This window comes from Tachyglossus aculeatus, chromosome 9 (genome assembly GCF_015852505.1).
Source record: "Tachyglossus aculeatus isolate mTacAcu1 chromosome 9, mTacAcu1.pri, whole genome shotgun sequence".
Taxonomy (NCBI): domain Eukaryota; kingdom Metazoa; phylum Chordata; class Mammalia; order Monotremata; family Tachyglossidae; genus Tachyglossus; species Tachyglossus aculeatus.
The window spans coordinates 21780983-21795876 of record NC_052074.1 but is presented as its reverse complement, the minus strand read 5'-3'; the positions used below and the strand labels follow the sequence as shown (position 1 = coordinate 21795876).

Here is a 14894-nt window from a genome sequence, read left to right as displayed (position 1 = left end):
AAAATGAGTCTATATGCATGAGCTCCTTATGGGCAGGGACTGTATCTGTTGTTGTATTGTACTCTCCCAAGTGCTTAGTACAGTGCTTTGAGCACAGTAAGCACCCTATAAATAAACCTACCCCATGGCCTGAATTCTGCTCCTCTTTTCCCACTGCTGCTATAAACCTGTTTGTAATAAAACCATTATTGCCAAAGACTGGCTCTTCAAACCGTAAGCTCACTGTGGGCTGGGAATGTGTTTTACTAACTCTGTTGTAGTGTACTCTCCGAAGCACTTAGTATAGTGCTTGGCACACAGTAAGTGCTCAATAAATGCCACTGATTGAATGATGGATGGATTGCTCAGTCAAACTGTGGCTTCAAGTTTGAGACTCTTTTGGAGTCTGATATAGCAGGATAAAAGGTGGAGGGACCCAGGAGAGTCTGCTTCCTTCTGGGGAGATGCCCTGCCAATAATATAACTGTGGTATTTGTTAAGCACTTACTATGTGCCAGGCACTGTATAAAGCGCTGGGGTGGATACCAGCAAATTGGGTTGGGACACAGTCCTTGTCCCATGTAGGGCTCACAGTCTTAATCCCCACTTTACAGGTGAAGTAACTGAGGCACAGAAAAGTGAAGTGACTTGCCCACGGTCCCACAGCAGACAAGTGGCAGTGCAGGGATTAGAACCCAAGTCCTTCTGACTCTCAGGCCCAGGATCTAACCACTAAGGCACTCTTCTTTTCAGCAAATGGAAGTGAGGACCAGGGTGGCCTGGTGACATTGAATTTATTTCTTACATTCCTGTCAAATAATTTTTGAAGTCTTATTAGTTTATTAACTGGGACTGATACAGAAAATTGGGTTTTAAGCACAGCTTAGCAAGGGATGTTGAAACTCTAGACTGTAAGCTTGTTGTTGGCAGGGAACACGTCCACCAACTCTTATATTGTTATGTTGTACTCTCCCAAGTGATGTACAGTGCTCAGCACACAGCAAGTGCTCAATAAATATGATTGATTGACTCACTGATTGAGTTTAGAAAACTGGCCACTTGTGGCCTTCTGAAGAACTCAGCCATTTTGGGGGTGGGGATGGAGGAGGTGAAAAACCTTTATGCAGGTAAATTCATTTAATCAAGTTAATTTGCTAACTCCTGCTTAGTCAGTGTGTTTAATAGTTAAGTCTGGGATCCTCAGTGGAGGCTGCATTCCTCTCCCTTGTTTGCTCAGAAGTTCATATATTGGTAGGTTTATTATTATTCCAAACTTTAATCTCAGTTCAGTTCATTCCTGGCCCTCTGCCTTGCAGGCCCCACTTACAGGAATAGCTCTCTGGGAATGTGCATCTTGCCAGTTTCTAAGGATCAAACCACATAGAAGGGGATGATTCTGTGCCAATGAGTGGGTGTGAAGGGGAACAGGGCCCGGAGTGGGGCACGGTGCTGGTCATCCAGCTCCCAGCTTGGCCCCTGTTGTCAGCTAATTGATCTTGGATGCTGTTGATGGGATGGGAGACAGTGGAGCTGGGTGGGGCGGGCAGGGAAGAACTTCTGGCGAAGGAGTGAACGGCAGCCTCAGCAATGATTATCATCAGTGGCATTTACTGAGTACTTACTGTATGTAAAACACAGTACTGAGCACCTGGGCGAGTATGATAGAGTAAGCAGACGTGATCCTTCCCCTTGAGGAGCTTGCCATCTAGCTGGGGAGACAGACGTTAAAATATGGACACAGGTACTGTTGGTGGGCACAGACTCAAGTGCATAGGTGACCTAATAGAGAGGGAAAATAGGGTGGGGAGATGAGAGGTTAGTCAGGGAGGGCTTCTTGGATGTGATTTCAGTAGGGCTTTGAAGATGTTCAAGGTAAGAGAGTAGTAGCAACCACATCTTGCCCCCTAGACTCCTGGAGAGGTAAACCAGGGCCAGAGAGGATGAAGAGACAAATTAATTAGCTGGGAGTAAAATAATGTATTTATTAAGTGCTTACTCTTTGCTAAGTCCTGGGGTCAATACACAGATTGGACACAGTCCCTGTCCTTCACAGGGCTCACAGCCTAAGAGGGAGGAAGAAGAGGTATCAATTTCCCAATTTTACAGATGAGGAAAATGACGCCCAGAGAGGCTGTGTGACTTGGCCAAAGCCACAAAGTAAGTAAGTGGCAGAGCTGAAATTAGAACCTGGATCTTCTGACTCCCCATCCAGGGCTCTTTCTACTTAGACCCCCTGCCTCTAGGTTGTTTCCCATATGGAAAAGGGAAGACGTTTTCCATTTTCCCTCTACCTCATCACAATCCTTCCTCTCCCCCTCTCCATCCCCCTGCCCTGCCTCCTTCCCCTCCCCACAGCACCTGTATATATATTTGTACAGATTTATTACTCTATTTATTTTACTTGTACACATTTACTGTTTTATTTTATTTTGTTAATATGTTTTGTTTTGTTGTCTGTCTCCCCCTTCTAGACTGTGAGCCCACTGTTGGGTAGGGACCTTCTCTATATGTTGCCAACTTGTACTTCCCAAGAACTTAGTACAGTGCTCTGCACACAGTAAGCGCTCAATAAATATGATTGAATGAATGAATGAATTCACTGCTAACAATTTAGCACCCCCTTGTCTTCCTCAGATCTGCTAAAGGAAAACCCTCCCCGCAGGTCATTCTCAGGGACCATGGCTCCCCATCTCCTGAGCCCCTTCAGTCTGTCTTCTCCCCCATGAGTGGATCTTTACCTCCTTCCAGACGAGGGAGTTTCCCAAGCCACCCTTCAAGGTTGATGCCCCTCTTGCCACCATCAGGCCTCCAAAGGGTTCCTAGAAAGCTCATTTTGGGGGAAAGTGCATTGTGGCCGATGTGAGTACAAGAAGTAGCATGTTCTAGTGGAAACAGCACAGATCTAGAAGATAGAGCACCTGGGTTCTAAACCTTACCCCGCTACTTGTCTGCTCTGTGACTTTGGGCAAATAACTTCTCTGTGCCTCAGTTACAATATCTGTAAAATGGGGATTAAGACTTTGAGCTCCACATAAGACATGGACAGCATTCATTCAACCTGATTATCTTGTATCTACCCCAATGCTCATTACAGTGCTTGGCACATAGGAAGCATGTAACAATTCTTTTTTTTAAGTCACTGAGACCTTTAGCACTTGGACCCGTGCAGTGGTGCAAACTGCTGTTTTCACTTGGCTTTTGCCACCTAGCAATAAATACACCTGGAGTGATCAAAAAGCAGCGGCAGTAACACTTAATCTCTTTCTCCTTCCTGCAGGTTTGCCCGGTGAGAGAGGAACTCCAGGACCACCTGGTCTGAAGGGGGATGAAGGGGAGCTCGGAGCCCCAGGGATCATGGGCATACGTGGTTTCAAAGGTACCAGTGCCTTAGCAGCAATCCATTCCTTGGCTCTCTGAAATGGGCAGGACCAAACAGGCTCCAAACCTCTCTCTTCTCCTGAGAGTACATGGTGTTGAACCAGTGCATGAGAAATCCTGGCAAGAGAATTACTACAAATACTTCATAATCTGAAAAAGAATTTAGTAGTACTGGGGGAGCTCCAGTGACATAAATCCGCTTCTTCCTCTTTTCCAAAAGTGCTCTGAAAAGTCCTGTTAGAGTGTACTCCGCAGTCAGTAAATTATTTTCAAGAGAGGGTCATCATAATTACTCAATCAAGTCAGTTCTTCCATAATGTCTGTTTCATTATACACTTTGGATAGGACAATAGGAGTGGTCCAAGCATGATTTCTATAATGCAATTTTCCCATAATTTTCTATTGCATCTATTTTTCTCTCCTTCAAGAACGCACCTACCACATCATATGGGAGCTGACTCTACTCGTCTTTCCCCTTTTGTACTTCCATACTACTAATGATAATAACAATAGTAATTTTGGTGTTTGTTAAGTGCTGAATATGTGCCAAACGTGGTACTAAGCACTGGGATAGATTCAAGGTAATTGGGTCAGACACAGTCCCTGTTGCACATGAGGCTCCAGTCAAAATAGGAGGGAGAACAGGTCCCTTCTTTTGCCCTCCTTCTTTTTCTCTGAATAAATCTGAAGGGAAAAAAATGCAGCATCGCCTAGTGGATAGATCACAGACCTAGGAGTCAGAAGGATTTAAATTCTAATCCTCACTCTGCCACTTGTCTGCTCTGTGACCTGGGGCAAGTCACTTATTTTTTTGTGCCTCAGTTACCTCGTTGGTAAAATGGGAATAAGACTGTGAACCCCACAGAGGACATGGACTGGGTTCAACTTGATTGGCTTGTACCTACCCCAGCCCTTAGTACAATGCCTGGCATAAAGTAAGTGTTCAACAAATACCATAAAAAGAAAAACAAAACGGAACAAAAAATCTTCCATTGTTTTTTCCTTCTCTATGATCTTGTCCTAACTTGCCTGTGTTTGTCCTTCCCTCCATGGCAACCTTTTCTTTCCTCGGTTCCTGCAGCGTTCAGGGTTACATTCATGGAAAGTGTTATTCCTTGCATACCTTCCCTTTTCTGCTAATAGTGCCCTATCTTTCTTATACATACTTCTCTCATTTGTTCTTTAACTCCTCTTTTCTGTGTAATTTCCCTTTCTTCCCAATACTTCTATCAGTATTTTCCTGAAGATGTCTTCTAGTTTCAAAATGATGCTTTCTGATTGTATCCTTAAATTATTTTCCATTTCTTTGCAAGTCCTCTTTCCCTCCACCCACCTCTCTCTCTCCCCCATCTATATACACATAATATGAGTGTGTGTATATATACATATATTTAGATTTTATCTATTTATGTAGCATATGAGTTTGTATATATAGATTATAGTTATATATGATGTGAGGTAGGTTTTTGCAGTCAGGGATAGATATAGAGTCTTGGTATTCTCAGGATTTGGAGTGGTTGAGACATTCCTTATAAATTACACCCCACACATGGCACACTCAGGAAATATGAAGCCTTCACACACACACACACACACACACACACACACACACACACACACGCATACACACACATATCTTTATTACTGCCTTTGTGCATTTTTACTGCACCTTCCACCATTTCTGAGCATCCTAAAGGGGAGTAGTCAGAACTTCATGCTCCTTAATTTTTGTTTTATCACTCCTTCAGCTTCTTCGTGCTCCAAACAAAAATTACTTTTCCTGAGCTTTCCTCCCTGAACTTTCTTGACGTTTCAAAGTGAATTACTAGTGTCAACATCATTTGATCTGAGAAACTCGATTCCCTTTCCTTTCTTTCCATATTTTTGTCAGTAGTTTTTTTTTTCAAACTGACTTACCCTCTCTATTTTTATCAAATAACTTTTTGGCCCTGGCTTGTTTTTAAAGGCCGATCTTTTTCATGATGCCTCTTTAGACTTTTGGCTTTTCCCCACTCTATCACCCTTCTGTGTGGAGCAAGAACCAGTCTTCTGTTGAGTGCAATGGGGCTTTTTTACTCTCTTCCTTATGGAGCAGGATATTAACTCTCTTACCTTCCGCCCTCACCAAGAGATGGTCAGTAGTCTACACTTTCCAGCTAGAATGTCAATCTCTCGTCTCTGATATTTTAAAAAGAGGAAGGCTTCTCAAGTGAGTGTTTGTTTTCCCCCATCCAGGTTCTTAAGGGAAGATCCTCCCTCCCCGATATTCCTCATTGCAGACCCCATTTTAGTAGCTGGTCTGGTTTCCTGCAGGATTTTAGCACTGTAACCTTCTGTCTTTGGGAGCCCCTTTGATGCCCATCTCTATCTTTCTGAGGCTCAGTGCTGTTAAGTTGGATGGTCGTTACTCTTAATTGTGCTGCTGCCAGGATCTTTCTTTTTCTTTTTTTTTTTGTAATGGTATTTATTAAGCACTTACTATGTTCCAGGTACTGTACTAAGTGCCAGGTGCCGGGAAGGAGGTTGAGGAATAGTGGTGGGTAGGTGTCAACTCCATTAATTAACCCCTCACTACTTCCTTGGCATCTTTCCCCACTAGACCCTAGGCTTAGGATGACCAGATGAGGGGAATGGTGTGAAAGAGTGAAAGGAGTCAGGAGGAGAGAATAGAGAGCTATAAGTCTTGGGCTCCCAACTGACTCGGCAGTCACTCCTCCCTTTTATGGGCAGCTCCCTCCTTTCTCCAAACAAATGCCCACAACTTGGCCCCTGCACCTCTGCTCCCATACTACCCCATGCCTCAGCCCACCTATCCATCCTGGGGTCACCAAAAAAGGTCCAATAGGTACCAGGGAGGAGAATACCGATGAAGGCCAAGCACCACCATGGTACATAGGCCCCCCTCCCCATGCCTCCAGGTTAGGCACATGTGTGTAACACCATCACACCCTCATCCGGACTCTAGGGAAGAGGTGATACTTTCTATGCCTTGTTATCAGAGGTTAATATTGCTGATTAGTGAGACTATGACTCTACATGAAGTGCTTCTAACCCCTATTTTGCCTAATTGGATGATCTATCCTGGTATCCTTCAACCTATATGGACCCTATCAGTCTCCTATATACACCCTCTCTTAGTCATTCTTTGGCCTGGCTGCCAGCAGAGAGACAGAGAAAAAAATTGTTAACATGAAAATGGACATTTCCCCCCACCATTAGATTGTCAACACTGATTAAGGGGCTAGCCAGGGCACAGAAGACTGTAAACAAGAGTCAGAGCTGTAAACAGAGTGATTCAAAGGACCAGCAGGATGCTCCCCCAACCCAACACAGAATTCAGGTCTTGGACTGGAAATCCCTTGAACTATTTAAAAGAAAAAACCACTAGAGAAGCCTGAACACACTTCAAACACTAACAGTGCACTAACAATTGGCATTTCCTTCATCGTTCTCCTGCCTCAGAGCATTCCATTCTCAACTCCCCAAACCCTGGAAACAAGTTACCCTATCCTCCTCATTTCATAGATGGGACTGTCCCATGTGCAGGACATTCCCAGTTATTCAGATGAAGACTCGGCTTCATGGGTCTGAAGATGTGAATTGAATGGCTGGCGCAGTGCCAAAAAGAAACGAGTTACTGAGTTAACGTCTTGCCTCACCCCGAGCTCCAAATAGAATGGTTACTTATCCACACAAAACTTAGATGCTCATGTAAGCCTCTCTGCTCTGTCTTCTTTTGAGGTCTCTCAGTTTCCCATAATCTCAGACTTCCTGAGTTCTCCCAGCAACCTCTCTTTTCTGGCCATGGTGGAGATAAACAAAATGCCCAACCCCTCCGCCCAACAAAGACTAGAGTCTTCTACTCTCAAAGATCAGATCGGATTCCTGATGCCAATTCTGATATATGGTACTCTTCCAAGCACTTAGTACAGTTCTCTCCACACAATAAGCACTCAAAATATACATTTGATTGGTGGATGGATACAATCCCCTTGTCTTTGGAGGTTTGATCCACCACAACCTCCAAGCAGAATAGGTAACGGCGGACCTGCGCTGCTCTCCTTCACTGCTGTCTGCTCTTCGTCAGCAAACCCATCCCGGCAACTCTGCTCCCTCCAGGACAGGGAAAGCCCCTTCCTGGAATGGAAATTCCCATAAGTTTCTGCTGTAGCCTGGAGCCTACTGCCTCCATCATGCTGTGTGACATTCTACCCAACCTGCCCGCTCTCTCCTCCCTCTGATCGACTAGTCAAGGGGTCAGTTCACTCAGCCAAAGGGCCAAGTCGAGAGATTGGTGGGAAATCTTGATCTTTTAACCCATTTCTACAGGTTCTCATCTCTACAGTGAGAATAATAATGCTTGACTCGGGGGGAATTTGTGAGGTCAGATGAGATCATCAATGGAAAAGCACTCTAGAAATGAAGGGGCTATATAAATCTATTATTATTAAGAATTATACTGCTAATAATAAAAATTAAAAGAATTGAATTAGAAACACCAAATGGTGCTACAGGAAGGACCAGAAATTGGCCCTTTTTCTTTGAATTTTCTGGGACCCAGGTCTCTAGGGCTGGAGTTTCAATCCTGTGGCTAGAGCTTTTGTGGGTAGAATTTGATTTCCACTAATTTGATGCAGACAGCAGTGAAGTGAGCTGATTTCTTTTTCATCTCCTAATTGTATAATAACAAAGATTGGGAAATCATATCAACTAGCCAACACAAACTTTTGGAGACTTGAAACCTGACTCAGGATGCCAAGATCCAAATAAATGTCAGATCCCTTGTGTAATTCTTTCCCCTGTAGCTGATCAGTGATCATTAGCAGCCTAAACATGAAATTCTCACTTACTCCCTTTCCTTTCACCTACCCCAGTCGAAGCAAGGGCTTTGATTGCCTTGTCAAGAGTGGGTTCTTCTGGAGGGTCACCATTGGTTTGTCTTTGATTAGCCAATATCCAGCGGGTGACCCAGTGGGTGAAATGTGGTCACTGGATGAGCCGGGGCCATACCCCAGAGTGGCCGTAGACAACACCGTCTCTGTGGCTGAGATTGGACCAGGAGCCCTAGGAGATCTGTTCCAGCATGCAGTCACCTGGGATTGATCACATCACTCAGGTGCAGACGAGTTCTGGGCTCATTCAGGCAGGCCCGGTTGCCTCTGGGAACCCCCCAAGCCCATTGGTACTGTCATCGGGGTCTCTGAACTGAAAGCCAGCCTGGCCCAGAGCAGGTTGAGTTGAGCAAAATGGTAAAAGCTGTATTGAGTTGGGAGGAGCAGGCTTTGAAACCTGGGGATCCTTGGTTAGACCTGGAGAGGTATGATGAGCTCTGCTCCAAAGACAGAGTGGATGAGCGCTTTGAAAAAAAAAAAATAATTATGGTATTTGTTAAGCGCTTACTATGTGCTAAGCACTGTTCTAAGCATTGGGATAGATACAAGGTAATCAGGTTGTCCCATGTGGGGCTCACACTTTTAATCCCCATGTTACAGATGAGGTAACTGAGGCACAGAGAAGTTAAGTGACTTGCCCAAGGTCACACAGCAGACAAGTGGCAGAGGCGGGATTAGAATGGTGAACAGACCTGTGAGCAGCCTCAGGGGTGGTACCATGGTGTTCTGAGCTGCCCAGAGGGGAAGTTCCTGTAATTCCACCGTGGGTTGAGCCATTGTTGGCAAGTCTATGCCGGGCTCCAGGCACATGGTAACGACATCCCTTGTGGTCCTCTGTCCCTGGTTTGAGAAACAGTCACTAGTCTAGGTCACCTAGCTATCTGCCATTTTCTGGTTGATTTTTGCCCAAGATGTTTGCTTAGGGTCTGTTACTTCAGTGTCTCGGTAAAGGTATTTAATCACATTAAGGTCAATGTTCCTCCTTTTCTCAGGTGACCGGGGGTTGAAAGGAGAGAAAGGAGAGAAGGGTGAGAAAGCTGCTGACACAGGTAAGAGCACGACTGAACCAACCCCTGTGGATGTTAGCCATTTTGTGGGAAAGGTAGTTAGGGAGCGTTGAGTAACTTCTCATTATCTTCGGATAATTTCTCCAGAGAACACTAAACTAAACTCTTCTAGGCACCAGGGTATCCATTGCTCCAGGGAGAGACTGGACCCCTGAAAATCAGTTTTCCACCATCCCTAGAGAATTGCAGGGTAATGCAAGGATATAGGCCCTGGACACCGATAGGGAGGTGGACCCTCACTGGGATAATATAATTATAATTGTGGTATTTGACGATGATGGCATTTGTTAAGCACTTACTATGTGCCAGGCACTGTACTGAGTGGGTGGGGTAGATACAAGTAAATTGGGTTGGATGCAGTCCCTGTCCCACATGGGGCTCACAGTCTTAATCTCCCACATGTGGGATGGGGGCTGGGGCCTGGGGCTAAATGAGTGAGAAGGAAAGTCATTCCTTTCTCCATTCTCAGATGCTCCTCAGAATAGGGTGGGTGAGGGGTGTCTAGTGATGGAGAAACAAGCCGCCAAGCTGGCTGAACTCAGTGAGGGACAGTTTATAGGTCTGGGAAGGAAATAAACCATTGTCTGAGGGGGCAGGAGGAGAGGGGAAATCTGAAAGATGAGTTTTGAAGGAGAGCCCAGGAAAGGGAGTCACATGTCAGAAAAGGACAGAAAATGTTTACCAGACACTGTGCTGTCAGATTGGGGGATAAAAGTATCTGGGCGAGGCTGGGGGCAGGGCGAGTTGGCGACGGTTGAGGGGGAAGGGTTCTAACCAATGTGTTATGGGGTCGGGTCATCCAGCCCTGCCAACGGAACCTGGGCACACCAGGCCGAGGCCCAGTGTGGCAGGAAGGGGATAAAGGGCCCTCAGCATTGCAGTCCCCCACCCTGAGTGGCAGGGCCATTTCTGGTGTAGCAAACTGGGCGGCGAATCAGAGCTGAAATGGGAGCCTGGGGCTACACGGAAGGGACTCCATTATGGCTAGGTGGGGTTGCAGGACTAAGGGAAGACTGAGTCACAATTGCCTTGGCTGTGCAATCTCTTTGCTGGCAGATAAAGATGGATGCAATCAAAAGCGGACATGGTGTTCCGGAGATGTAGTGCTGTCCTTGATGGGTTGAGCGTGCTCCCTCTGAACCTCAGGCTCTGACCAGCCTCTGAGAGGAGGTGCGGGAGTCTGCTTCACGACTGCAGCACTCACCCAAGTGCCTGCTTGGACCCAGGCGTGACTGACGCTGGTTGGTTGAGTCTCTGGGTTGTGCGATTGTTCAATACACAAGCACCCTCTGAGATACAGGATGCGGAAGAAATGTCAGCAGAGTGGTCTTCCCTCTTTGGCTGGGTGGTCTCTGAGGAAAAGGAGACGTCTGTGACTTCCCAGGTGAAGCTGAGTCTTCTAGGGGCTCTTTGAGGCTCAGCCGCCATGAGCAGTGGGCTCTGCCGGAGTGTGTAGTCATGGCAGCTCCAAATGGAAAACATGTGTGGAGACCTGCCAATGCCAGTTCTCCTGTGGAATTTGGCCTGTAGAGCTGGGGCACCTCGAGTCTGTAGGAATCAAAGTTGCCCTTTTCCATTTGGAAAGCTTGGGCATATCAGGGGTGTGGTCAGTTTCCTGAAGCCTCCCCCGGGGGACTGGCCCACTGAAGTGAGTCGAACCCAAGGGCTCACAAGCGATGCCCCTCTGCCAGAGGGTGGTCTCCAGGCCAGGCAGGTTAATAATGTTATGTGTTAAGTGCTTACTGTATGCTGGAGCAGGCACAAGATAATCAGGTCACAGTCCCTGTCCCACATGGGACTTACTGTCTTAGTGGGAGGGAGAATAGATATTGATGCCCCATTTTACAGGTGAGGAAACTGAGACCCAGAGATGTTAAACGACTTACTTGCCCAAGTTCACACAGCAGGCAAGGGGCAGAGCTGAGATTAGAAGCCAGGTCCTCTGGCCCCCAGGGCCAAGCTCTTTTCTCTAGGCCCTGCTCATCCGAGAGGATTGGTGGGTTCTCGGGAAGAGAACCCTTCTTCCCAGAATGCCAGCTGGGCAGATGAGGTCGTGGGGACTGGGACAAGTGAGCTTTCCACCCAGATGGGTTGGTGGACCGCAGCCCAGAGGTGGAACCCTGCCTCCTTTGGGGCCCACCCCCTTTTCTCCAGGAAAGGCTGGTGGGCCTAACGGCCTGGTTGTTAGTGACACCACAGGGGACATGTGTGGCTCACATGGGGCTGATGGATGAGAGCCAAGGACGAGGCTGGTCGTGTGCAGTAGGAGCTGAGAAGTTTGCTGAAGGGGCCAGCTGGGGAGGTGTTAGAGCAGTACACTCAGCCCGAAGGCCCCTCCACAGCTCATTTCCCAATCCCCAGCTCCAGAGATGCAGCACCGATCATGTGGTCCTGCTGTAATGCCTGTCATTTCCTGTCAGCTACTGCAGGCAGCAAGACAGTTCTTTTGTGCATCTTAACCAGTCCCAGATCATCCCCAGATCTGAAGACGTGTCAATCCCTGGCTCTTCCTCCAGCCCCCTTGGGCTGCTCTGGGAGCAGGCAGCTGGCTGTTCTGTGAGCTCTGACTATGGGAGGGTCCAAGGGGTCTCAAACTGAGCTGGCCCTTCAGATCCATGATCAGAACCAAACTTTCAAGAAAAACAAGGCCAAAACTGACCGTCTTCCTAGTCTTCCAGGATTATCGAGACCTCCCCTCTCCTGCTCCAGGAGGAATCCTGACAAAACCAAGAGCAGGATGATTTGGGAATAGAGTTAACCCAATCTGAAACCAGACAAAGAGACACACACACACGCACACACACACGCACACACATATGCTCCCTACAATTTTCTGTCCGATGACTGGACATCAAGACTGAATTGAATGGATTAAATGCTCACACTGAGTTTAGGTATTGTGACAAGTGCATTCTACGTGGTGGGGAGTTGGATTTTCAGACACTCAGCTGAGGTGGTCAAGGCAAAGAGGCCAGGAGAGAACTGAGACCTTACTTCTCAGGTAGAAAGCCCAACAGGTTGGAAGAAGTAAATCCCAGGTGTAAGGTGCTTGGAGATGAGAGAGAGATGAATGGGCTAAAAGCAGTGAGTAGGGCAGCCTGGGGGAGGGGAAGGAAAGACCAAGAGAAGGTCTGGGGCAGGAGTCTCAGTGGCTGAAGACTTCCTAATACCTGCAGACCACAAGGATTAGATCCACTTCTGGCCTGGAGCTCCACGACTTTCATTAAAAGTCCAGGCTTTCATATTTTGCATCTGCTTTAGGGGCCTTCTCGTTCTCCCTACCAGGCTGAGCTTTTCATTATTTCAAAGATGACTGGTTCCCTCTGATAACCTCTTTGATTCTGCAAGTTAACCCTGCAGGGTTTCTGTCTAGTTGCCCAATACTTTGATTTTTAGGCACACATTTTATTCTGAGGTCTCCAGAGAGAAGCAGTGTTGCCTAGGGATCAGAGCACTAGGGGGAATCAGAGCGACCTGGGTTCTAATCCTGGCTCTGCCACTTGTCTTTTGGGAGATCTTAGGCAAGTCACTTCACTTCTTTATGCCTTACTTCCCCCGTCTGTAAAATGGGGATTAAGAATGTGAGCCCCATGTGGTACAGGGACTTTGTCCAACCCGATTTGCTTGTATCCACCCCAGTGCTTAGTACAGTAATTGCTTAACAAATACCACGGTTATTATTTTAGCAAACTCCAAACTAAGAGTAGGTCACTTTTTTTTGTTCTCAAATTTTTCATAAGGACTGCATTTTTCCAGTTTCCTTTTCTAAAATTAAATACTCATGTGTTGGGATTATTTTGGCCGTCTTTTCCTCCTGCCTTCTTTTTTCAACCTCCTCTCCAATCCCTCTCCCAGAAATTTTAGATTTATCAAGTTGTGGTCACTGTTACGCAGTGGATCTCCCACATGTACCTCCCGCACCAGGTCCTGTCCATTACTGACAATTAAATCCAGCCTACTATTTTTCTTGTGGGTTCTAGGTCTAGCTGTTCCCAAAGAACCAATTCATCCCATTCAGAAACCTAGCCTCCACTTCTCTTCCTCCAGAGGTATTCAGCCAACATGTCTGAAGGTGATTGAAGACTCCCGCTATTATTCTCTATCCTGCTTTTACAGCTTCCCGATTATCATTTCATATTTCCTGCTAACTTTCCTCATCCTAACTAGTGGTTTATAGGACAGTCCTATACAGTATTTTTGTTTCAGTTTAGAATTTCTATCCAAAGGAGTCCAGTGATTCCCCTCATCGTTTAAGATGTTTATGTTTTTCTTGTCCCTCCAAACGGTACACTTCCAACTTTTCACCCACCCCAGTCTTCCCTTGGCTGGGACTAGCAGTTCCTCCCACTCCATTTATTTGTTCATTCAGTCATATTTATTGAGCACTTACTGTGTGCAAAGCACTGTAGCTCCACTCTCTCAGCCAGCCAGCCCTGCTGCAGAGCACAGTCCAGCTCTGGCTTTCATTAGGGCAGAAGGTGGGAGAGTAGGGCGGGAGTCCTCAAGAGTATCAAAGCTACCAGACAGCCCTTTATCTGCTGACCCTGACTTGCATTAGATAGTAGGAGCAGGAGTAATAGTATTTATTAAATGCTGGCTGTGTGCAAAGCACTGCCCCAAACACAATAATAATAATGATGGTATTTGTTAAGCGCTTACTATGTGCGAAGCATTGTTCTAAACACTGGGGAGGTTAGAAGGTGATCAGGTTGTCCCCCGGGGGGGTAACAGTTTTAATCCCATTTTACAGATGAGGTAACTGAGGCACAGAGAAGTGAAGTGACTTGCCCAAAGTCACACAACTGAGAGCGGAGCCGGGATTTGAAACCAGGACCTCTGACTCCAAAGCCCGTGATCTTTCCACTGAGCCGTGCTGCTTCTCCAAGCTTCTCAGTGGCTCCGTGCTTTTCCACTCCACAACAGGAGTGGAAGGAGGCAGTCCTAGGAGTGAGTGGCTTCAGCTCTTCTGACGTGTTGGGTTTGAGTTTTCCCAGTGATCTGAAGTGATTGTTACACTTGGTTGAGGAGAATGCCAGGGCCAACACTGGCCAGGGTGGACAGTGGCACTAACCTAAAATTCCAAGCTTGATGAAAGCAGGGCCCAGATCTTGCCCTCATTTTGCTTTTGACCCACTGGACCCAACCTGACCTGGGGAGGGGGAAAGACTCTCAGAGTCTCAGGACCAACATGTGCAGTGGGAAACTTGTGGGTGTCAGCAGGCTGCCCAACACATGGAGGCTTCAGGGAATTGTGGTCAGATCAACAGATTCTCTAAGAGGCAGGTCACCACTGGAATCATGTGAGATCCCAAGAGATGGAAGCCCTGGACCAAACTGGGGTTTCCAAAGTGGAGAGTAAACCCTGAGATACTGATTCTTGGAGGAGAGAGGCACCTCAAGATAGAGGTTGCACTAATGATCTGGCCTAGGAGGAGGGAGTCATTGGGCCTCAGAGATCCCTATGGGGTGATATCTGTGTGTCTGGTGGATGTATACCCTAGTAGATGTCTGGGGACTTCCTTCTCCCTTTTCTCCTCTTCCTGTTTTTTCTCATCTGTACAGAGTTGCTCCTTCATAT

The 14894-nt window shown here is 46.7% G+C and overlaps 1 protein-coding gene across 3 annotated transcripts in view; it reads left to right on the top strand.

Annotated features, from left to right (window-relative positions):
• The window catches only part of SCARA5 (scavenger receptor class A member 5), a 74532-nt gene that overhangs the window by 44599 nt on the left and 15039 nt on the right, over positions 1-14894 (top strand). For all 3 annotated transcript variants that reach the window (XR_005452294.1, XM_038751377.1, XM_038751376.1), the window contains exons 7-8: positions 3257-3355; positions 9242-9298. Coding sequence is in view for 2 of the 3 variants with exons in the window: in XM_038751377.1 (XP_038607305.1) it covers positions 3257-3355; positions 9242-9298 (156 nt within the window). In the remaining variant the exon portion in view is untranslated. The remainder of the gene's footprint in view (positions 1-3256; positions 3356-9241; positions 9299-14894) is intronic.